The 26,646-nt window shown below is 35.4% G+C and overlaps 1 protein-coding gene and 1 pseudogene across 1 annotated transcript; one reads left to right on the forward strand and one right to left on the reverse strand.

Moving 5' to 3' along the window:
• Nucleotides 1–2,725: 2,725 nt before the first annotated feature.
• On the reverse strand, nt 2,726–5,479 carry LOC113865371 (cytokinin dehydrogenase 6-like). Its single transcript, XM_027499865.1, has 5 exons — nt 4,801–5,479; nt 4,201–4,328; nt 3,830–4,090; nt 3,463–3,725; nt 2,726–3,047 (listed from the first exon to the last, which is right to left on the reverse strand). The coding sequence occupies exons 1-5, from the start codon at nt 5,477–5,479 to the stop codon at nt 2,726–2,728; spliced, it is 1,653 nt and encodes a 550-aa protein (XP_027355666.1).
• Nucleotides 5,480–9,548: 4,069 nt separating this feature from the next.
• LOC113866045 lies at nt 9,549–19,776 on the forward strand (annotated as a pseudogene).
• The last annotated feature ends 6,870 nt before the right edge of the window (nt 19,777–26,646 follow it).

Here is a 26,646-nt window from a genome sequence, read left to right on the forward strand (position 1 = left end):
CGGGCATCGATCCTGCATTTTTTTGTCATCATCTATCAGTTTATAAGGGGACCAAACCGATAGCACAAAAGAGAAGAAAAACCGGAACAAGTCCAAAACATATAGGTTAGGGTGAGAATATCCATAGGCTAATATTGATCCTAAAAACACTCCAAAATTATACTCGAAATCTCCTATTCCAAAATCTTAATTAAACATTAATATACATTTGTTATTGCATGCATTTGGTAATATATTCTTTTTTTTTCTTTCTTTTCGTTATTTTTTAGTTTCACATAGCGTGATTACAATCTAAAAACAAATTAAATGCATTAAAAATATTATTATCAATTAATAAAAATATTAATAACATTAATTTTAAACAAAGAAAATTAATTTAAAAAATATATCCTTTTTAAATATTTAAAATTAATCAATAGTGTTTGAAAAATAACACATAAGTAAAATTATTTCTCTCAAAAGTGTTTCTTTTACCTTCATTAATTTTTTTATCAACTGCATTAAAAAAAATCTACCATAAAAATATATAAATTATTACATAAACTTTGAATGAATAATAAATATCTTTATAAAGTATGTGTTTATAATTTTACACTTACACTATAAAAAGTATCGACTATCATTGTTAAATTATTTTTTTCTATCCCCTTACTATTTGTTGTATTACTTTAGGTCAATTGAAATAAATGTTTTTTATCATAATAAAAAATAATATTAAATTTAGACGGTTCAAAAAATTAGTTTAATTATATATTTATATCTATATGATAAAAAAAAAATATAATAGGTATACTCTTTTCATTTCATATTAAGTTTTATTTAAATATTTTCTATTTATTTCAAATAATTTATTAATTTAGAATATAAAAAATTATTTATTTGTACTAATGCCTATATTTATTATTAAAAATAAATCTTACCAAGTAATTATTATAATAAATTTAATATTATTTCAATAATATTTTTTACTATCTATCTGCCAATAAATTTATTGTTTTAAATATAAATAATTTAATAAAATTAATTTATTTAATCATAGTAATTAATAAAAAATATTTTATTAAGATGCATGCATTGATGTTAAATGATATCTAAAATAATTTTAATATATAAAAAATATTAAATAAAAAATAAAAATGTACAAAAATAAAAAATACTTATAAAAAAAATATCTTAATGAGTTTGTATGAATTATAAATACATTTTTTAATTTAAGTAAAAATTATAAATATAATTTTTATAGTATATAAAAAGCATCAGAATTTTTTTATATATGGTATTAAAGTAATATATATTAAAATATAGTATTTTGAAAAAAATTACGGTAGAATTCAAAAATCGTCATTAATAATTTTTTGTGCGGATTTAGAGATTTAGAAACGAAACAATAAAAAGTTTAAAAGTCTTAAAACTCAAAAATGACGATTTGTCAAAAAAAATATTAATTTTTTTTAAAGTCGAAACTCACTAATGATAATCTTCAAAAAATAATAAAATTTTAAAAATAAAAAATCACCATAGTAAACAAAATTCAAGAAAAAAAAACATCATTGGAAATTTTAGTCATTTTGAAAAATGTTTATATTTTTATAATTTTTCTTAGAACACTATTGATAATTTTTTCTTTATATATATATATATATATAAACTAAAAGTGTCACTATTATTTAATAATAAAAAAGTTTTATATATTAAAAAAATATAACAGATGATATTTTTATTATTACGATAAAATTTTTATTTAGTTATATACAAATAACTTAAAATAATATCTTTTAAAATTTTAATTTAATTTTTATTTTAGCTGTGTAAGTCGTATATATTAATAATTTGTTTAAGACTTCTCTTGTAGACCTTTTAGTATGTAAACTCTTTTGATTTATTAAACTTTTTAGTTCACAAAACTTTTTTCCCCTAATCTACATAATTACGGATAACATTAGGTCAATTGAACTTTTTTGGGCTCTAGTTTCCTGCGAATTATTTCTATTGAATCAAAATGTTGTTTTGTGGTTATTGAAATGTTCTTGTTGCACGGTTTCTTTCGGTGGTTTTGTTACATATTACAATTCTAGGGTAAAGATGTTTATGATTTATCCCTCATTTTTTGGGTATATTTCGCTAAATTGTTTCGGAATTAGAATTTTCATGAAAATAAAAATAGACGCAACGGCAATTTTCTCAAATAAGTAAAAATATTTTCATGAAAAAAATAAATTATTAATATGCATTTAATTTAATTTTTGTTAATTTTTACGGGTATTTACAACTCCCTTAATTTTAAAAAATAAATTTTTACAAGTCTCATTAATTTTCGAGAATGTAATGTTATCACGCTTTACTTGATTGTTCTTTCCCCAGTGAAGGATGAGGATTTTTCATTCTCATAATTAGAACAAGGAAAGTTATTTTTGGTGGAATTATTATTTAGATTCCAAACACATTTATTTGTAGATATGTATGAATAATGTAGAAAAATGGTGTGAAAACATTGTTGTAGACGGTTTAATATTTATGTAGCAGGAGCATATAATAATGTTTACAAAATTGATAATATGGTTATATATTTTTTGTGAACCCTATGACAATTGAAGCATGAAACATGTGTTGGCTTGGGTTGACCAACCTGGTGCTACACGGAGACAGAGTGTGGAAGAAAAAGGCATTATTCACATAAAAGGGCACAACTAAGGGGGCTATTGTGTGTGAGATTGAATTGGAATTGTCAGGAGAAGGTTACTGATTTTTGGAATATTCTTTGGCCAGGAGCAAGCATAAGCAAAGGGTCATAAACAGATTTTATTTGGCGCAAAATCTCCCATTGAGGACCAAAGTGCGCCCGCCATTCTTCCTGTGTAGTGTAGTGCGGTAGATATTGCTTCACCCCAAGATTGCTTCTTTCACAGTATTCTAAAATTCTTTTGTTCTGACTCAAAATGTTTTCAAGCCCATCAGGACCATTAGATGAGGGCACTGCAGATGCCAGAAATGCCACTAAGTAGAAAATATCTTCCTCTGGCATCACCACAGAACTTCTTTTGTCCCACCTGCACATAAATATTTTTAATTCTGGTCTCAAAATTTTATGAAAAACTAAGTATTATGTATTTTCATTATTTTAAATATGATTCAAATTCAAAATTTGTCTTCCACTATTTTAGTTTTCTTAAAAAAATATCAACCTTAGAGAAAAGATTTTGTTGAATTCATTTATCAACAACGAAAATTTTTTGTTAGAATTTTTTTTTACACATTTAAAGAAATTAGTTTTGAACGAGATGCTAAATGGTTATTTTTTTTAATTTGTACTTAATAACGTAATTTTTTTTTAATATAGAACTAATATACATCCAAATATGTTATTGTTGTTATGTGAAAAAATATGAATTAATTTCAAAATTTTATTAACAAAAATCGTTTTGAAGGACTATAAAAAGTCTAGAAAAGAAAATCGACTTTTACTTTGATTTATTTACTGGGTAGATAAGGACAGGGCCGTTGCTTGTTTCTGTTACGATGTTCCTGAAGACACCCTCTGCGAAACGGTGTATTTTGCTTTTGGGTATAAAAAGATTGAGCCATGGGTGTGGAACATCCCACAAGCCTTTTGCACGCAACTTGACCTCTGAGATATGCACCCTGTCTAGGAAATCCACATATGTGACTTCGGTTTGAAAAAGTGTTGATGGGATATATTTCAAGTGGGACAAATGTTTCTCAACTTCCTGCATAAAGCATAGTGAGAATGTTAAATGAGAAATTTTCATTTATTTTTCTTAAATAATGATGAGAAAAACTAATCTTTGGGTTGAGTTTTTTGCTTCCTCACCTGATTCACTAAAAGGGTTTCTTCCAGATTGTAGTATTTGGCCAACTCTAGGCAGAAGAGTGTTCTTCCATCAGACTTGAACTTGCTAGCTTGAACCGGGTCTTGTGGGTTGAAGGATGATCTCCAGTTATTTAAAAGACCGGTTCTGTTTATTATCACAAATCCTTCAACATAATCAAAACCCTTTTCTTCAAATATTAATTGCTCTTGGTCTCTAGTGAATGCTGTGAAATCTACATACAGCACTCTGATCCATTTTACCTGTTCAATAATAATAATAAAATAGAAACATTCAGTGATCACAACTGGTGCTTTGAAACCACCAATTTAAATTAGAGGACCAAATTTTGGTATTGTCGCTGATGCATTACCATGGTTGGTGCTGGTTCCAGTAATATCCTTGCTCTTGTGATAATGCCAAACTGACCTAGCCCCCCAAGTACACTGTGAAAGAGTTCTCCATTCTGATCCTCAGAACAGTTTACCACCTCTCCTGTTCCTGCAGTCATTTTTATCCATCATCTTTTTATTCATCCAATAGAAAGCATATATATTTTGTTCAAAAATTTGTGTACACGAGCCTTCCCATTTCCAAGTGTGTCCAATTTTAACTAAAAAAATGCATACTAAGAGATTAATTATGGGAAGTTATTATGTCAGTTTCGGATGAATTATTAGTTCAGAAGAGACAAAATAGTAGCTGAATTATTTAGAAAATATGTTTTTTCCTTAAAAAATTTAGATAAAATTTTTAAAATACTGTGTGTTATCCTTCAATTAAAATTATAATTTTACTTGGTTAACTAGCATTAAAAGTCGAGAATAATTTTCATGATCAAACTCTTATTTTAATTAGAGAATAACATAAAATATTTAAGATATTCCATTAAATTTTATCCTTTCTGTCTCTTGACCCTTGACGTTGCTCTCATCTGCCACATGTATATATTTATTTTCACAAAGTTACCAACCTGTAACAATCTCCAGCTCCTGAACATTACTTATCTGGGGACCATGTCGAAATGCTTGTCCACTTACACCAGCGTTGGACAAAGTGCCACCAACTGTGAGATGTAAATAATCTGTCCATGATCTTGGTGTCAATCCATACCTTAGTGTCTCATGCAGGATGTTTATCCACAATTCCCCTCCTGAGACATCCACATAAGGAGGAGATTCCCCTGTGTGTACATGCATTTCAGGGACACCAAGTGATTGCATGTTGATCACAACTCCTCCATGAGCCTGTGCCTGGCCCTGGAGTGAATGGCCATGCCCTCTAGCTGCAACAGTGAGCTCAGAACTAGGACCCATGTTCCAGATATGTTTTATGGTGACCGCAATGTCAGAAACTGATTTTGGATGCAACACTGCTATGGGATGAGATTGGTACCTGTTGCCAAAGTCCCTGGATGCATGTTTAAGGTCAACTTCTTCAAAACTCAAGTGACCCTCCAAGGGAACTGATTTCAATGAAGAAGGGATATTGACACTGGAAACACAGAAATTGAGCCTAATGGTTATGCAACTGAGGAACAAAATCATGAAGCCTCTGATGAACAAAATGTTGTGTTCTCTAAGGAGGCTGAATGAAGGGTATTTCATTTTTGTGTTGGGAGTTAAAGGGTGGTGAAGGAAGTTAATCATCATTTAGTCCTTATTTGTTTGTGAGCAAAAACACAAGAGGAGTGATGCAGTGGAGAAGGAGTAGAGGGTTGGGCAAGAATTTATAGAAGTTTGTGGGTGGCTGAGTCAACCTTTCAGTTATGAGAATCCGTATGAAGACTACTTACTTGGGAGGATTGCTTTTGGTTCTCCCTTTTGGGTTAGTTTGTTTAAAAGAGAAGCATAAGCCATCATACTTATGCTCTAGTTGAAGAGAAAAAGTGACAACAAAGAGAGATCTTACAAATCTTCCCACTTTTCCAAACAGTTCCTACCACAATCTCATCTTTCCATCAAGGACAGACATGTTTCAAACTTTTGATCATTAACCAATTTAAGTATACATACTCTATAATTTTTTCCCAATTTTGGAAAAGAAAAAAAGGGTCATTTTTCTTTTGCCACTGCATATATTTTCTCTCTGCCTTTTGGGACAGGTTAGTATATATTGTGCCCATGCTCCTGTCTACCTCATGTATGTTGAAGGGTGGTGATGGTGGTGGTGGTGAATCCATTAGTGTTGGAGTGTAAACATCGAGTATCCCTGCCATTAAATTGAATGAGAAGGACTTGTGGGCTTGTATTAATAGATTCAAGAGAGGGATATGACGTTGTGGGGTCTATGTTGGTCCATGTGACACGTGAAGTCTTCATTTCTTTTGTGCTTGGTTGGGACTAGGTACCTCTTCTTGGGCCCTTCTTTGTAGGCCAAACTAATGAAAGAAAAACAAATTGAAACAATGAAAGTCTGCTACTTACATATCTGATGCAATGCTGCACAACCACCACTGCACTGTCGTTGCTGCTGCTGATGTTAATTAGAATCTTTAGTTCAAAGCTATTGGACAATTTTTTAGTGGTTATTTTGTCTATACCCTTTTTTATATATTTTTATTATAAATTTAGATGGCAGTGAGTGAATTACTCTCGTACTTGTAGTCTTATGACTTTAGCATTTTTTCTTATTGCAAGTTGTATCGTTGGTCCAATGAGAGATTTTATAGCTTCTTAGAGTGATATAGGAGCATCTTATGTTCCCATTCCCTCCATGATGAGCATATAAATTTGTCACTTCATCAGATTGGGAAGCATGCATTCGTAATCTTCTGTTGCTGAAATTATTTTGGTCATTCAATGGGTTCCATGTGGTCCTGGAATTGGAAAACCTTCCTTGTTTTATGTAGGTCACCAATGGGAATAGCCTGTAGGTAGCAGCATCTATATGTTTCATTGAGAAGAAAACATAATGATGATAATTGATAGTGTTTGTCTCCCTTTTTGTTTTCTTCTCCTTAATAAGTTGGAATACTATTTCTGTGAAGTCAATTAGTGAATTGTAACTAGGATATTAATTTATTTCCTTGTTATGGATTCCACATGTTTACATTTTATTGCTAAGATTGTTTTTCTTGGTCTGGTTTTGTTTTGCTACTTCATTTCCTCTCCCTTTTTTTTTCTCTGTTGGCCTGTCCTACCATTTATGCTCTTTTGTGATTTAATTCCTTATGCCTCTATTAAACTTGGTTGGTGCCCGAGTAGGATCGGATGTCAGTGTAAGATTTTTGTCTCCAAAGTAATAAGAGTGCATTAATCTTTAATCTAGTGAATAACGATGTCAATATACATCAAAATTTTATCGAGACAATCTCATTTTTGAAAAACTGTATTTTTTTATTTTAGTTTATAATTTCTTATTTAATTAATCCTTATTAATTTAGTTGCCAATTTAATCAAACTCTTTCATTTTGGTCTTTAATGTTAATTAAAAAAATGAGGTAAAATAAAACTAAAATAACTAACTTTTATATAATAAAAAAATAAAATAATAATATTAAAAATAAATATTAAAATAATTGATCTTTGCAATTTTCACTAGTGTAGAAAAGACTTTCTTTATTTACTTTCTACGTTAGTTGATAATTAATCCATCTAATAAAAAGTATTGGGACATTTTTAAAAATAATAAAAACTTCTAAGATCAATTTGTTAAAATAATCCATTTTGTACATCAGTTTAAATTTGAATCGATATAAAATTCATGACTTTTAAATTATATATATATATATATATATATATATATATATATATATTATGGTTTTTTTGTTATTTAGATACACTATTTTTTTTTACTAAGCTCAACTCTATTTATAAAATAAGAAAAACATTATTTATATTCTTTTATTACTTGAAATTTCTTTATGCTTTATGGTTGCAGCCTTATTTTTCATTCTTTGAATTATAAGAGGCTATCAAAAATCATCATTTGGCTTTATTGTATCGCATGTACATAATAAGTTTGCCATTCTTTTAAATAAAAGTCACGTCCAACACTTAAATAAAAGTCATTTTTCTTTCTTTTTTTTGTTCTCTTATCCTATTTAGCTGATTTTTTTTTTTTGTCAATGATGGATTGTAGAAAAGCAATTAAAACGTGACATTGGGGGAGCACCAAGTAATATAGCAAACATTACAATAGGTCAACAATTGGTTTGATACTTGTTATTTGCATGTTGTGAAGTTCTCATTTGTGGTCCCTGCACAAGCTTACAAAGAGAAGCATAGTTATTGATTGGAGAGATAATTTTATTTTTTTTTACATTTTTAAAACAAATAGAAATTTTATATTTTAGGAAGTTGATTTGCTTTGTTGTTTTGTTTGATTTAGTTTAGTGAGTCTTTAAAATTTGTATAAATAATAATAATAATAATAATAATAATAATAATAATAATAACAACAATAATAATAATAATAATAATTATTATTATTATTATTATTATTATTATTATCTTCAATTAGTGGGGCTGGACAGTTTTACCAAACCTGTCCAAATTCGGGAGGCATGAGATAACCAAGAAAAGAAATTGGTAAATTTTTTAAGGTTATGACTGATTTTTAAGTTTGGGTAATTCTGTGTTTAAATGGTTGGGTGCAAGTTTGGTTAATCCAACCCAACGGTACTTGACCCAACCTATAATGCATATAAAACACTTGTATTTTAAAAAATCTAATCCTAATTCCAATGATCCCCTGTTTCTATTGTAACACTCAGTATTTTTTAAGTATTAATTAAAGAATTATGTGATATTAAATGTGATTGGAATAGATTTAGATGAAGTTTAAAATTATTTATATAAAAATAAGTGAATAGTAAGTCGATGTGAACAGTAATTTTAGTGTTAATAGTAAGGCAGTGTGAACAGTAACTTCGGTGTGAACAATTTGAAAATTATTTTTTTTCAAAATTTTGCCTATAAATAGAGGGTCTTGCATGAAATTTTCATTCTTCACACTTCTAAAAGATTCTAGAGAGACCCAATATCATATACTACCATTTTTTCTCATACTAAACCTCTTAAACTTAGATTTCTCTTCAGATTTGGGATCGTACGTTCATTCTAAGCGATTTAAAATAAGTTTTTCTAAGTTTGAATCTAGATTTACAATTCATTTCTCTTCATCTAAAATTTCTTATAAGTATCTTATGATTTTTAGGATAAACTTTGATTTTAAAGCAAAATCTTCGGTTAAATCTTTAAGAAATCCTTATTTTAAGGTAAAGGGACTCTACTTTATCATTTTGTTATGTTTATTACATGTGTTCTCATAGATCTTGTTATATATGTGATTATATGTGGAATAAAATTTGTTTTGTGAAAAATAACCAGGGAAAAGTGAGAATGATTATTTATGTGATTTTATGATGAATATATGAAGATATATGGTGAAAATATGTTATTATGTTCAAAAAGTGCATGATAAGGTATATTGAGGATTATTGATATGATTTTGTGATTTTGTGATATGAGATGTACAAAGAGATAGATGCTTCATGTTTGAATATATTGTGGTTCATGTAAAAATGATGTGTATTATGAATATGCCATTGTTTGATGTATATGATGAAAGGTATGTGAAAATATAATAAAAAATATGTGTGAACATGAGAAATGACATATGTGAACAGGTGAATATACTCAAAAAGAGTATAAGATGGAAATGGATATGATGTAAATAGTTACAAAGATACACTGGGAGGTGGAAGATGGAGACGATATGGGATATCTTGAGAAAAAGCAGGGTGGTGAGTGGCATTTGGGATTGTGCATGCAATATTATGTACGAATATATCATATGGCGGCACACTCGTTTTCCGACTTGATTCCTGACCATTTACCTTTGCTAAGGGGCTGTCTATTACATGCGTTGTATCTGTATTATATTGGATCATTCGGTGACTATTCACATGGATGTGTAAGACCTCAGGATAGAAGCATCAGATAACTGTGGCCACAGGGCGCGGTAAGCATGGATAATGAAAAGAAATTGTGAATCTATGGAATATAATATGTGTTTATGTGTTAAGATGAGAAATTGCTTTATATGACATTGTGATATACAATACCATTATGTTTTCTTTAATTGTAATAAGATGTGTGTTATGATGAATATGTGTTATGTATGAGTGGTAGGGTAGAGACTTACCCATACACAACATTTTCAGGAAACCAGGACAAGTAGTACTATGCTCATAGTGCATGGATGGATGAGAACTGCTATAAGACTTAGTTATTTTAAAATATACAATGATTACTTTCAGTTCTATAGCATTCTTTTTGGTTAACAATTTGTAAGACTATTATCTATTTCAGATACAAATGAAAATTTAGTAACCTTATTTTCTAAAGCATTTATTGTAATGAAATTTTTACACTATGGTTTATATTATTTTCACCCTTCTTTCTCACTTACAAGAATGTTCAAAGGAATTCATTTTATTTTCTTGATTCTTTTATGAAAATATCACGTATTTAAGAAAAGAAAAAATAACGCGTTACATCTATCAGTTTGAATTTGTCATTGTCACTTTGAGTTCAAACCTCTGGTAATTTGTCGTTTATACGTTACCTCACTTTCCTCATATCAGTGTCATAATTCCTAACTCTAATCCCCTCTATTTGGTTTCATTCTCAAGTCTCAAATTTTACTTTAATCTTTTGCTTTGTGATTCTTAGTTCATGCTTACCTTGGTGTTTGTCCTACTTTCATTTTTCTCTGGGCTTTGTTCTCACTTCTCATGGTTTTTTGACTCTTTTTTCCACTCTTTAACATTGGAGTTTCAAACAAGTTGATGGAGCTTGTTCAGGTTAAGCGATTTTTTTTTTCATTTATGATTTTTTTATGTTGTTGGTTTAGTAGGTTTAGCAACATATGAGACAAAAGCAACAAGGTGGTTCAGTTTGGAGTACACAAGTTAACCTGAACTAGTTGGTAGTTTAACAGCAACAACTATAGGTTCAAAATGAAGGGTGTTAGTTTGGTTACAAGAGCGTGAAATACACACATTCTTTGCCCTTACCTCATTTTATGTGGCCTTGTTTACAACTTCAACAACAAAACAATAGGGTATTATATAACAAATTCGGGTTGGGAGTTAGAGTTTTGGTCAAGGCTTCTATGAAAAAGAAGTGTGGTAGAATTGGAGTGTTTTTGTCTTGCCATTATGAGATTCCTTCTAAGCCTCATAAGCAAACTAGTTAGTTGTTAGTTATTTTTGTTTTCTTTTTATTTTTCTTGAAGTTACAATTGTTATGTTGTTCAATTTGTGTTTTAAGTGTTATTTTATTTTTAGGTTGTGCTCTTCTTCTATTATTGACTAAGACGGTTCATGCAATAAACTTGAATGTTGATGACTTAAATGCCGCTTCCCAAATGTATGAACACTATTGGGTCAAGGCCTATGTTTTTTTTTAAATAGTTTATTTTGTATTAAAGTTAAGTTACTCCCCTCTAAAATTAAAGAAAGACTACAGTAGTGAATGTTAGCAAGATGTTAGTGTTCATGCTAAGAGCAGCTGCCAATAGCCATTGTCCTAGATTTCATACAAGTGCTAGAATCCGATTTAACTCCAAAAGGTTATATCTATAGTTCCCAAGCCTACTTTCTTCCACTATCTTGTAGTTGAGAAAATACATTTGCTTTTCAAGATCCAAGGCACAAAGAATACTAAAGTTGCCTTTTAATAAAACTGTTTAAACAAATCTGCTCAACCTGTTCACCATCTTAACTGAGACCTGCCCAATCTGATTGGTGTCTTGGACGAAAATGGGCCACAATATAAGAGATTGGTTTGGTGCCTACTGATGAACGATAAGTTTTCATTTCGTTTTGCAAAAAGATTTGTCGTCAACATTCATCAAAATATGCAGAAAAAGTTTGTAGTATCTAGGGTGCAAGCCTAAGTTGTCTCCAACGACTTTGGTTTGTAACATACATTGAACATGTTGTGAACATTTACTATAAAAGCAATTAAAACAAGGGGGTTTTGTGTAATTCCAATTTTAATGTAAAGGCAAGTGATGAAATTAATGAATCCAATCAATGAAATATGCAATCCTTAGTTCGTTCATGCAATTCTATCCTTATCCCTCTTAAGATTCAATACTTTTCCTCTTCCTCTGAATTAGGATAACTCAAAAAGCAAGAATTAACCTTAACATCCCATACAAATTAAGCAATTTACGTGGGCTCCAATCTCTCATCCCCAAGATAACGCTACCTTAGAAATTAACTTAGGATTAAGCAAACTAAGTTAAGAATTTCATTAAAATGAATTAGGGTTAATTAAGCAATATCCCCCTCATTCAACCATTCATTCAATTCAAAGAGTTGGGAAATGTAAATTCATGAGAGAAAGGAAATTATATTGACATTCATACCCAGGGATTCAAAAAACCCATGAACTCACTAAGGATTACAAGAAAGTTTAGCCCTCCATAGGGACGGGTCTTACAAATTCAAGATGGAAACAAAGGGAAATCAACATCATAATGCAAGAATTAAAAGAAAATGAAAGGAAATTGTAAATCAAACCCAAAATTAGCCTTGGCAGTTGATGAATTCACTTTTTATTATATTTTTACTTGCCTTTTTGGTGCTCCTTAATAGAAGAAATGGACTTAGATAGTGCAAATAATATAGAAATTACATTTTGAGTAAATATCATAGGTTTATCAATTTTTGGTTAATTTGCATTTAATTACATAGATATAGATTGCAATTTTAATTATCTTGATGATTTTGCAGAATGCCCAAGTTAAATTTGAGAAATCTTGGTCCTTGGATGAAAGTTGCCCCCAAAGTAGCCACTTTTGGGAGCAAAAGTGGCAACTACAGCAAGTCTGGGCATTAAAAGTTCCAAAGTATCCACTTTCAAGACCAAAAGTGACAACTCCAGAAGCTCCAGGGACGCTAAATTGGAAGCATGATGCGCGTGGTTACTATGGGCTCTCAAAGTAACCACGCGCACCAAAGTAGCTACTATCAAGCCCAAAAGTGACAACTCCAGAAGCTCCAGGGACGCTAATTTTGAAGCCTTCCTGCGCGTGGTTACTATGGGCTCTCAAAGTAACCACGCACACCAAAGTAGCTACTTTCAGCACAAATAGTGGCAACTCCAGAGAAGCGGCAATCCTTCCATCCTGCGCGTGGACACTTTCAAGGCCCAAAGTGGACACTTTCAAAGGCTAAAGTGGACACTTTGGTGACATGTCATCCACTATAAATAGATTTTAGGAATTAGGGTACGGGACTTTTGACACTTTACACAATTTTTCTTTGCCAAATTGGGATAATTTCTTACGACATTGGAGTCTTGGGTGACAGCCAAGGGTCCTCTATAGGTTTTAATTTCCAATTTCTCCTTTGATTGTTGTTGAATTTGCATTAATGATGTTTACGTTCTTGCATTTCTTTCTCTCTTTTGTGAAGCCCATCCACATGGAGGGCTAAACTTCCTTGTAATTCCTAGTCAATGCACATGAATCTTGAATTCTTGGTATTAATTGCAATACAAATCTTTCTTTCCTTGAATTTATTAACCCCAATCTCTGAATGAAATGGAATTTGCATGAAGGGAACATTGCTTAATGAACCCTAATTTACCTAACGAAATTCTAATTCAAAATTGCTTAATTTTGGTTAATCCTTGAGGTTGCTTAATCTTAGGGATAGAGATTGGAGCCCATTAAGATGCTTAATTTTAATTGGGATGTTAAAGTTAGTCTTCGCTTGTTAGATTAACTTAATTTAAGGGAAAGAAAGGGGATTATTGAATCATTTGGAAGAATAATGATAGAACTCATTGCTTGACTAGGGATTACTCATTTTAATTGATTGAATTTCATTAAATTTACATTTCGTTCTTGATTAAAACCCGGAAATTGGCAAACCTCCCCCCAATTTACTTGCTTTAAAATACATGTTTACACTTGTTCGATGTATGTTCCCAACCAAAAATTCCTTGGAGACGACCTAGGATAACACCCTAGTACTGCATTCATTTCTTTGCATATTTGATGAGGATTAACGACAATCTTTTGCATGACGAGTAGCTAAATTCGTTTCATCAAATTGGCGCCGTTGCCGGGGAATTATTGGTGCTGAACTTATGTTGAACATGATTGGTGCTCTATTTTTGTGTTTTGCATGTTAGTACGTTTGTTTCATTTTGAGTTCTTGTATTGTGTTGATAGTCATACGAATTTTATGGTTTGTTTTTGCATTATCATTGCATGATTTTATGCATCATTTCCTTCATTCAAGTGTTGAAAATTTTCAATCACTCACTTTCAATTTTCTGCACTCGTTTTGCTACATATTTCTATGTTTTTCTGCACCTTTTGCTGCATAATTCTGCAGAATTCTGCAGAGAAATTTTAAATTGTTCTTGTCATTTCATTAACTCAATTTGCTTTCAATTTAGTTAGTTGATATCTAGTGCATGACCCGATCAAACCCTGCAGATTTGTATCCATTAGACCAGGAGATTGATAGGACTTTTTATAGGAACCTTAGGACACATAGGGATCACTCTGAATCATTATCATCACCTACTGCATCTTTGCAATCTGTGACACCAAATTCTATTTACTCTTCTCCATTTTCACTTAACTCTAGTTTTGGAGCAATGGCAAGTGACGAGAGGACTCTTAAGGAGCTAGCTGCACCGGATGTCACATACCAAACATTGTGCATCCAATATCCAGATGTAGATGCCCCTTTTGTTTTAAAAACTGGATTAATTCACCTTCTACCTAAATTCCATGATTTTGCAGGTGAAGACCCTCACAAACACTTGAAGGAGTTTCATATTGTTTGCTCCACCATGCGACCTTAAGGTGTCCCAGAGGAGCATGTGAAATTGAAGGCCTTCCCTTTCTCATTAATGGACACTGCAAAGGACTGGTTGTACTACCTTCCACCGGGATCAATAACAAGTTGGGACAACCTCAAAAGACTCTTCCTAGAGAAGTTCTTTCCGGTCTCCCGAGCTGCATCCATAAGAAAGGAGATTTGTGGAATTAGGCAGCTAGAAAGAGAAACTCTCTATGAATACTGGGGAGAGGTTTAAAAGACTATGTGCCAGCTGCCCCCACCACCAAATTAGCGATCAATTGCTGATCCAGTACTTCTATGAGGGATTACAACCAATGGATAGGAGTATGATCGATGCAGCGAGTGGAGGAGCTTTGGTAGACAAGACTCCTGTGGCAGCCAGGAACTTGATAGAAAACATGGCTACCAACTCCCAGCAATTTGCGACTAGACAGAATTCTTGTGTTACTAGAGGTGTGCATGAAGTTCAAGCTACAGAACCAAACAAATTGGAGCACAAGATTGATGAGCTAGCTTCCACGGTAAAGCAATTAGCTGCAATGCAAAAGAGTGCTGTCTCTGCAACACCTCCACCACCAGTTCCAGCTACACTTTGTGGAATATGCTCAGCTGCAGATCATTATACAGACAGCTGCCCCACATTGCAGGAGTCAAATACTCCTGAAGGTAATCCCCAAGCCTATGCTGCAAATATTTACACTAACAAATTTCCTTTTCAGCAGCAGCAGCAACAACCAAACTGGGATCTTTCTTCAAACCGGTATAACCCGGGCTGGAGAAATCATCCAAACTTGAGGTGGGGAGGAAATTCCAACCAGCAAAATCAGCAAAGCAACAATTACCAAGCTGGTCAAGGTAGGCCACATCAACCACGCCAATGGAATGATCAACAACATGGGCAACAACCTCACCAACAGCAGCAAGCATCCTCATCCCAAGCCTCTTCTTGTCAGAAGAATGAGCCATCATTGGAGGAGCTTGTGAAGCAAATGGCCATGAGCAACATTAATTTTCAACAGCGAACAGAGGCCAGTATCAGAACAATTGAGAACCAGATGGGACAGTTGGCTTCCTCTATAAATCAAATTCAGTCCCAAGGTTCAGGCAACCTCCCAGCACAGACAGTCACAAACCCAAAGAATGTCAGTGCAATTACTCTGCGGTCTGGGAAGGTAATGCAAGAGCCTGAAATGCCTAGGGAGAAGGAGATCCCAAGCCCTTTGGTTGATGAAAGGGAGGAAGAAAATGCACTCACCACTCAAGAAGTGGTAGAAGAAGCTGAAAGGGCAATTCCACCACCTTTCCCTCAAAGGGTTATGATTGCCAAACCAAGTAAGAAAGCTGAGGAGAGTGACAAAGAAATCTTGGACACTTTCAGAAAAGTTGAGGTAAACATACCCTTGCTGGAGGTAATTAAACAAATACCCAAGTACGCCAAGTTCTTGAAAGATTTGTGTACACATAGAAGGCGTCTGAAGGGTAATGAAAGAATCAACATGGGTAGGAATGTTTCTGCACTTTTTGAGAAACAAAGAACCACAATGCCTGAGAAGTGTAAAGACCCAGGAACATTTACTATTCCATGCATCATTGGTAATAATAGGATAGACAATGCAATGCTAGATCTAGGAGCATCCATTAATGTTATGCCGTTGTCTATTTTTTCTTTTCTATCTCTTGGTCCCTTGCAGCCCACAGGTGTAGTGATTCAGTTGGCCAATAGAAGCACAACACACCCAGCTGGACTTGTTGAAGATGTGTTGGTGAAGGTGAATGACCTCATATTTCTAGCTGACTTCTACATCCTTGACATGCAAGAAGAAGAGTCACTCAAAAATTCTGCACCTATCATTTTGGGAAGACCGTTCTTGAAGACTGCAAGAACGAAGATTGATGTACATGCCGGTTCACTCACCATGGAATTTGGGGATAACATTGTGCGCTTCAACATATTGGATGCCATGAAACATCCGATTGAAGAACATTCTGTCTTCCATATTGACGTATTTGATGTATTAGTGGATGAGAGCTGGACCGAAATTTTGAGAAACTCTTTTCTTAATTTTTCCCATTATGTAGATGCTTTTGTTTGTGAATCTTATGAAAATTCTTTGTATGATACTTGTGCTGAAAATTCTGATTATTTGAATGAAAGTTCTAAAAGTTTTAGTGTTGATGAAGTTGATAATTCCATAGGGGTGGAATGTGAAGTATTGGATTTAGCAAATACAGTTGAATGTAACCCCTTTGATTTGAATGTTGCAGAAATATTGTCAAATGAAAATGCTAAATCACTTCCCTCTATAGAGCAACCTCCCACATTGGAGTGAAAGCCTCTACCGGAGCATTTGAAATATGTCTATTTGGAACCAAATGAAAAGCTCCTAGTTATCATCTCCACTAAGCTTGATAGTGATCAAGAGGAGAAGTTGCTAGAAGTGATCAAAAAGCACAAAAGAGCCATTGGGTGGACACTTGCTGATATACCAGGAATTAGTCCCTCCATGTGCATGCATAGAATTTTGTTGGAAGAAGATGCTAAACCGATGAGACAACCTCAAAGGAGGGTGAATCCCATCATCCTAGATGTGGTGAAGAAGGAGGTCACCAAGTTGCTTCAAGCTGGGATCATTTACCCAATCTCTGATAGCACTTGGGTTAGCCCTGTGCAAGTGGTCCCCAAAAAATCTGGACTTACAGTGGTTAGGAATGAGAAGAATGAAATGATACCTACTAGAGTCCAGAACAGCTGGAGAGTCTGCATAGACTACCGGCGGCTGAACCAGGCCACAAGGAAAGACCACTTTCCACTACCTTTCATTGATCAAATGCTTGAAAGATTGGCAAGTAAATCCCACTATTGCTTTCTAGATGGTTACTCTGGTTATTTTCAAATTTGTATTGCCCCTCAAGACCAGGAGAAAACCACATTTACATGTCCCTTTGGCACCTTCGCTTATCGAAGAATGCCTTTTGGCCTATGTAATGCTCCTGGCACATTCCAGAGATGCATGTTGAGTATTTTTTTCTGATTTAGTGGAGCATCGCATAGAGGTATTCATGGATGATTTCACAGTTTATGGCACCTCCTTTCATGCATGTTTAGTCAATTTAGAAAAAGTCTTGAAGAGGTGTATTGAAACTAACCTTGTACTTAACTTTGAGAAATGCCATTTCATGGTAGAGCACGGTGTAGTTCTAGGACACATAATCTCAAAAAAAAGGTATTGAGGTTGATCCTGCAAAATTGGATGTTATTTCACACCTTCCTTACCCCTCATGCGTGAGGGAGGTTCGTTCTTTTTTGGGCCATGCAGGATTTTACAGGAGGTTTATCCAGAATTTTTCCAAGATTGCAATTCCTCTTTCAAAGCTGCTGCAAAAAGATGTTGAATTTGACTTTGATGAGGACTGCAAGGAGGCTTTCAACTTCCTTAAAAAAGCCTTAACCACCACACCAATTATCCAACCTCCAGATTGGTCAATACCCTTTGAGCTGATGTGTGATGCCTCAAATTATGCAGTGGGAGCTGTCCTTGCACAGCGGGTTGGTAAGGTCCCTCATGTCATTTATTATGCTTCTAGGACCTTAGACACTGCACAATCCAATTACACCACAACTGAAAAGGAATTGTTGGCCATAGTGTTTGCATTAGATAAATTCAGATCATATCTGTTAGGATCAAAAGTTATGGTGTTCACTGATCATTCTGCTCTGAAGTTTTTGCTAAAAAAGACAGATTTTAAACCCAGGCTGATAAGGTGGATGCTCTTACTTCAAGAATTTGACTTGGAGATTAAAGACAGAAGTGGAGCACAAAACTTGGTGGCAGACCATTTAAGTAGAATAGAGGGAGTCCCTGAACTCATTCCTCTCAAGGATGATTTTCCTGATGAATAACTCTTAGAGTTGTGCACACATCCCATGTACCTTGGTATGCTGATTTGGTTAATTTTTTGGTTTCAGGAATTTTCCCTACAAATGCATCAAAAATTCAAAGGGACAAAATTAAGAGCGATGCCAAACATTATGTGTGGGACGACCCTTACTTATGGAAGTTCTGTAATGATCAAGTGATCAGAAGATGCATCCCTGATGAAGAGATCCCATCCATACTGCAGTTCTGCCACAATTCGGTTGTGGGAGGACACCTTGGACCTCAAAGAACAGCAAGAAAGGTGTTGGACTCAGGATTATACTGGCCCTCCATTTTCAAGGACTCTTGGCGAACATATTCTGTCTGTGAGAGCTGCCAGAGGTCAGGAGGAATGATCACCAAGAGGCAGGAAATGCCTCAGCAACCTATCCTATATTGTGACATCTTTGATGTCTGGGGTATTGACTTCATGGGTCCCTTTCCCTCTTCTTTTGGTTTCTTATACATTTTACTTGCTGTTGACTATGTTTCAAAATGGGTAGAAGCTAAAGCTACCAAGACTAATGATGCTAGAGTGGTTGCAGAATTTGTTCGCTCCAACCTATTTTGCAGGTTTGGCATCCCACGTGCCATCATTAGTGACCAAGGGAGTCATTTTTGCAACAAGACAATGGAAGTCCTGCTGAGAAAATATGGAGTTCTGCACAAAGTTTCCACAGCCTACCACCCGCAAACAAATGGCCAAGTAGAACTTTCCAACAGAGAAATAAAGAAAATACTTGAAAGAGTTGTACAGCCCCACAGAAAAGATTGGAGCCGCAGACTAGATGATGCCTTGTGGGCACACAGGACTGCATTCAAAGCACCCTTGGGCATGTCTCCTTACAGAATAATCTTTGGCAAGGCTTGCCATTTACCAGTGGAGATAGAGCATAAGGCATACTGGGCAGTGAAGGCTTGTAATATGCACTATGACTTAGCTGGAGAGCAAAGAAAGCTTCAATTACAAGAGTTGGAAGAGTTACGTCTAGAGGCATATGAAAATTCCAGAATTTATAAGGGGAGAACCAAGAGATACCATGACAAATTGATAGCCAGGAAAGAATTTTGTGTTGGTCAAAAGGTGCTCTTGTTCAACTCCCGCCTCAAATTCATGCCTGGAAAGCTTCGCTCAAGGTGGATTGGTCCATTTATAGTCACACAAGTGTTTCCTAATGGTGCAGTGGAAATCAAGAGTGAATCCACTACCAAATGTTTCACAGTGAATGGACATCGCCTGAAGCATTTTTTAGAGAACTCAGTTCCTGTGGAGGAGATTGAAGAGGTGGATGTGTACTCCCCCATCATTCCCTCCAACCAAGACCCTTGCCATGAGTAAATCACTTCACACGTCAAGCTAATGACGTTAAAGAAGCGCTCTGTGAGAGGCAACTCACAAGTGAATAAGCAATTTTGTCTTTTCATTATTTCTCCTTTGCATTCTTTCAATTACATTTTTGTCTTCATTTGAGGTGTAATGAGCTAAGCAACTTCTGATATGCTTCAATTTTGTGTAAATAATTCTTTATGGATGCACAATTTTGTAGGAATTCTAACAGAAGCACTACTTTGGGAACTCATTCTTGCTAGGTGTAATTCATCCTTCATGAAAGTGGCCACTCTCGTAGACTATAGTGACTACTTTGGCTCAAGGTAAGCAAATCCTTCTCTGTAGTTCCCACTTTTAAGAGTGGGAGTGACCACTTTGGCGCCCAGGAGCTCAATCATTTGAGCGTGGACACTTTGAAGCTCCAAAGTAACCACGCGCAAATCTCCTTGCATTGTAGCCTCTCTGGAGTTCCCACTTTGAAGCTCCAAAGTAGCCACGCGCAAAACATGCCACACACCTTCACTGGAGTTCCCACTTTGAAGCTCCAAAGTAGCCACGCGCAAATGACATCCCACAAAACACCTTCACTGTAGTTCCCACTTTGAAGCTTCATAGTGGCTATGCGCAATTTGGAACCAAATTTTGGCTTTTTAGGTGCCCACTTTACTTGTTTAGGATAGGCACGTACACCATTTGCACTATTCCCCTTGGGCCCAACCCATAGTAGGCACTAATTCCCTTCAAAGTGAACACGCTCACTATTTCACACACACACCTCCCACTTCACGACGCATTCACACTGCCCAACGTCCAGCACGCACCATTTTCATGTCACCCACTCACACCCACTCACTCCTAGGGCCAAAACGCACCTCCCCTCACCACACCCAAGGCTTCAAACAAGGTAATTCTCTCAATTTCTCTCCATTTATGGTTAGGGTTCATAGATTCCCCAATTTGGGGCTTTTCAATTTTACTTGTTTTTTCTTGAAATTGAGGTGTAATTCTTGTACAATTGAGCATTCTTACTTGAATTAGAGAGGGAGAGGTCACTAAATTACACCCAAAGGAGCGTATTAATCCCATTCAAGTGAGCGTTCCCACTTTTGGCCCCAATAGTGGCCACGCCCATTCCCTCTTTGCCAAAACTCTCATTTGTTGTTTTTGTTATGCTCCCCTCCCTCATTTTTATGCTCTAAACATGCCAATAGTGCTTTTAAACTTCTTGTTCATGTGTGTTAATGCCTAAATTTGGTTCGTGCCTATTTCCATTTAGTTTTGGCCCCTCCATTTTGCTGTTTTGCTTTTCAATTCCATGCCATTTTACTTTTGCTGCACTTGATTCTCATGCATATTACAAAATTAACCATAATTGTTGCTTTTCTGGGTGTTGAACATGCTTTTCGTGACTTTAATTTCATTAATTGCTGCATTATGATCCTTGAGCTTCAAAGCCTTAAAAGTCATATTCTACTATCCATTGGATTGCTATACATAGTGTACATATGTCACACCATTCTTTGTGCTTAATTGCTCTTGTCTATCCCATTTAAGCTCTATGTTTGTAGGCTATGATTGAAATTGATTGCCCTCTGGGTCATATGTAGCACTATACACCCTTTTGCACACACATCACTTAAGATGATATCAAATTATTTTGCAGCCCCTACACTATTCATTCACATATTCTCTCTTCTCTGCAGATAATGTCGGGCAATCCTAGAAGGAACACACCTAGAACCAAGAGAAGTAGGACAGCTGAAGCCTCTTCATCACAACCCCCTCCTACTCATGACCCAAGGTTTAGGTCCCCAGAGCATGAACAATATTTCAAAGAGAACATCCTGCGGCGCCAGATCGTTCAAGACATGAATTTTGAAATCCAGCAGGGGACATTTCCACAGTTTCAGGAGAAGATAGACGGACGTGGCTGGGGACTTTTCACTTCTTGTGCAAGCAATGGGTGGAAGGACATCACCCAGGAGTTCTATGCTAATGCCCTGCGCCTGGAAGATGACACTTACCCTCCCAGGCACACCATGGTCAGGGGTAAGCAAGTTAGTTTCACTCCAGCCACCATCCAGAGGGTTTTAAACATCCCCCCTCTGCAAAAGCAACCTGGCCAATTGGATTTCACTGCATTCTCCAAACAAAAGGAAAAGGATTACCAGCCTATACTTCAAGCAATCTGCATTGAAGGAGAAAATTAGGAATTTGATTGTAAAATGAAGCCCAAGAATCTGACCACTAAACACCTTCTCCCTCCTGCCAAGGTGTGGAGTATCTTTGTTGTCAGCTTATTCATGCCAGTCATCCACACCTCCACCATTGCAGTAAAGAGGGCAGAACTCATCTATGCTATTCTCACTGGCATGCCCATCCATGTTGGGGAGGTCATCAGCAGCGCCATGCTGGAAGTCCTTAAAAGGAGCAGAGATTCTTTAGCTTTTCCCTCTCTAATCACTATGTTGTGCCAGGATGCAGGTGTTGATTTTGGAGACTACCAGCAGAGAATTAGAGCACTTCCTCCCATTTCCACTGCCTTGGTAAAGGACCTATTTAAGCCAAAGAAGTCTTCAGACCCCGGTCTCACCTTGCCACCCGAATACAAGAAGGAAACCCCTGCAACAATCAAGGAGCAGCTGCAGCAAATAGCACAGAGGCAGTCTGCCATCCACTCTGGTCAAACCAGCATGCTCCTCCTCATGGAGACCATGATGCTGAACATTGGCAAGAAGATGGGGATGACTTCAGACCAGATATATCAGGCCCACCGTTTCCCTGCCCCTTTCCTCCGAGCTGCTGTTCAAAATGACTTGCCCCAATTCAATCCCAATGCTCCCAGAGATGTCCGCAACTCCAGTTCCTCAGAGGAAGCAGAAGAAGTAGAAGAAGATGAAGGCGCCACCTCATCCACCTCTGATGAAGATGCCATTTAGTCCACTTTTCGTGTTTTCTTTTATTTCTCTGCTTGTACTTATTTTCTTTTATTTTCCCAAGTAATTAGGAACCACTTGTCCTTTTATTGTCTTTCCATTCCTGCTTTCATGTTACTTTCCTTCAAACAGTTATGTTACCTCCCTTTTCGTTCTTTTTCTGAACTCTTGTTATCATTGTGCAGAGATGCCCTCAGTTCCATCAAGAGGAGCATCATTTTACCCTGAACTTTGAATACACCATCTATAAAAAGGGGGTGAACTCTTTGTCTCTATTTTGCATTTATTTGTAGCTTACTTTTCCTGCACAGTACTAATAATAATAAATAAAATAAATAAATAAAATTTTTCCTTATTTCATTTCTTCTCTTTTCATTTTAATCTAGTTCTCTTTCGTATTTTGCTTTTATGCTCTGATTGAATTTCCCATCTAACTCCTACTCATTCTCATTTTTGTACATATTTACTGTCCCTACCATTTTGAACATATTTTCTTGTCGGGTGAATTGTGCTCTCATTTTGCAAGTTATTATCACTTTTACCATGGTAGTGAATTGGGCCTCTTACTTCATTTTCTGTGTGCATATTACATGTATTGTTGCATTCATCCTCTAGAACTTGCCCTGTTTCTTAATTCAATATGCATTGTGCAATTTTTCATCTAGATGATTGAGGCCTTCTTTGCACATACCTTTGCCCCCACCCTTGCACTTCACTTCCCTGTTCCCCACTTCTTGCTTTTGCCAAACTTAGTCAACAAATATATTTCCCCTTCCTTAATAGAGATATTTCTTTTGAGTTGCCTCAAGATTGAGTGCAAGAAACTAAGTTTGGGGTGTTGATTATGCTTGTAGTTGCTTGAGGACAAGCAATGTCTTAAGTTTGGGGTGGTGGACAGCATACATGTTCATAATACATGTCAAAAAAAAAATTGATTGTCAAAGTCCTTGATATCACAAAAATATGAATGAATGAAAAAGGAGAAAAGAAAGAAAGAAAAATATAGCAAGGCATTTGAGTTGAAAAAGGATCTCCACATAAGGCAAATAAAAAAATTAATGTGGTGAAAGAATGCTTTAACCTCTTAAGCTACATCATTTAAGGCATTCCACTCTAGTTGTTGCACTAAATCACTCAAAAGAACTCTCTCCTCTTGAGTACCTACTTGATCTTGTCACCCTCCTTGGTTAAAATTTGAGCCTATCCTAACCCCATTTGTGACCAACAAAGCCCTCATGATAGGTGGTTCGTTGTATCTAGGCAAAGGAGATTGAGAATATGGGCAAACCTATGGTAGGGTGAGGCTAAATGCATGGATTGAAGGAAAACACTTAGCCTGAAATGTTGTTAAGTGATGAGTGAAACACCACCTTGTGAGATGGATAGTTTCTTTGCATTATGTGAGTCACATGAAACCTTGCTGGATTCTTTTGTTTCAATTTAGTGGGACTTTGCATGGAATATTTGACATGAATATGATTCCTCTGTTGAATGAGTTTATGGTTGTGAAGATGTTGGAAATGCTAATTAAAGCATGAAGTTGGAATGAAAATCTCTTAAAAAAAAATAAAAATTTTTTTTTTTTGGATAAATCCAACCTTCTTCATTTGTTTTGCTTGAATTTTGATTTGCTTGAGGACAAGCAAAAGTTTAAGTTTGGGGTTGTGATGAATTCACTTTTTATTATATTTTTACTTGCCTTTTTGGTGCTCCTTAATAGAAGAAATGGACTTAGATAGTGCAAATAATATAGAAATTACATTTTGAGTAAATATCATAGGTTTATCAATTTTTGGTTAATTTGCATTTAATTACATAGATATAGATTGCAATTTTAATTATCTTGATGATTTTGCAGAATGCCCAAGTTAAATTTGAGAAATCTTGGTCCTTGGATGAAAGTTGCCCCCAAAGTAGCCACTTTTGGGAGCAAAAGTGGCAACTACAGCAAGTCTAGGCATTAAAAGTTCCAAAGTAGCCACTTTCAAGACCAACAGTGACAACTCCAGAAGCTCCAGGGACGCTAAATTGGAAGCATGATGCGCGTGGTTACTATGGGCTCTCAAAGTAACCACGCACACCAAAGTAGCTACTATCAAGCCCAAAAGTGACAACTCCAGAAGCTCCAGGGACGCTAATTTTGAAGCCTTCCTGCGCGTGGTTACTATGGGCTCTCAAAGTAACCACGTGCACCAAAGTAGCTACTTTCAGCACAAATAGTGGCAACTCCAGAGAAGCGGCAATCCTTCCATCCTGCGCGTGGACACTTTCAAGGCCCAAAGTGGACACTTTCAAAGGCTAAAGTGGACACTTTGGTGACATGTCATCCACTATAAATAGATTTTAGGAATTAGGGTACGGGACTTTTGACACTTTACACAATTTTTCTTTGCCAAATTGGGATAATTTCTTACGACATTGGAGTCTTGGGTGACAGCCAAGGGTCCTCTATAGGTTTTAATTTCCAATTTCTCCTTTGATTGTTGTTGAATTTGCATTAATGATGTTTACGTTCTTGCATTTCTTTCTCTCTTTTGTGAAGCCCATCCACATGGAGGGCTAAACTTCCTTGTAATTCCTAGTCAATGCACATGAATCTTGAATTCTTGGTATTAATTGCAATACAAATCTTTCTTTCCTTGAATTTATTAACCCCAATCTCTGAATGAAATGGAATTTGCATGAAGGGAACATTGCTTAATGAACCCTAATTTACCTAACAAAATCCTAATTCAAAATTGCTTAATTTTGGTTAATCCTTGAGGTTGCTTAATCTTAGGGATAGAGATTGGAGCCCATTAAGATGCTTAATTTTAATTGGGATGTTAAAGTTAGTCTTCGCTTGTTAGATTAACTTAATTTAAGGGAAAGAAAGGGGATTATTGAATCATTTGGAAGAATAATGATAGAACTCATTGCTTGACTAGGGATTACTCATTTTAATTGATTGAATTTCATTAAATTTACATTTCGTTCTTGATTAAAACCCAGAAATTGACAAACCTCCCCCCAATTTACTTGCTTTAAAATACATGTTTACACTTGTTCGATGTATGTTCCCAACCAAAAATTCCTTGGAGACGACCTAGGATAACACCCTAGTACTGCATTCATTTCTTTGCATATTTGATGAAGATTAACGACAATCTTTTGCATGACGAGTAGATAAATTCGTTTCATCAGCTGTCACCCAAGGATCCTAAGCTCTGCAAAATGCTCCAAAAGTGGCAAAAGAATCTAAGGAAATGTAAAAAGCTCGTACCCTAATTTCTCAAATCCTATTTACAGTGCAGAAATTTTTGCCCAAAGTGACAACTATGGTTTCATAGTGATAACGCGCAGTGTCCCAAAGTGTTCAAGCGCACTCCATAGTGATTACGCGCAAGATCTGTGATTTGGGCCTCTCTGGAGTTATCACTTTGGCTTCATAGTGATAACGCGCAACGCCTCAAAGTGATTACTCTCGCTCCATAGTGTTTACGCGCAAGTCCTGTGTTTTTTCCCTCTCTGGAGTTGTCACTTTGGCATCAGAGTGATAACTTTGGCTGCTGCAGAGTGTCTACTATGGTTCCATAGTAGCTACGCGCAAATCTTGTACGTTTTGGCCTCTCTGGAGTTGTCACTATGGGTTCATAGTGATCACTTTGGTCTACCTTTCTGGAACTAGCTTGCTGTAGTGTTCACTATGGACTCCAAAGTGATCACTTTCAACTTAAACTTTCGCAAATGCTAAAAATCCATGGAAAAAGTCTAGAACCTCTTGCACAATTATTCAAATGATCAAAATTGCAAA

The sequence above is a fragment of the Abrus precatorius genome, unplaced genomic scaffold (assembly GCF_003935025.1).
Source record: "Abrus precatorius isolate BTA unplaced genomic scaffold, Abrus_2018 Scaffold4, whole genome shotgun sequence".
In the NCBI taxonomy this organism is placed as follows: domain Eukaryota; kingdom Viridiplantae; phylum Streptophyta; class Magnoliopsida; order Fabales; family Fabaceae; genus Abrus; species Abrus precatorius.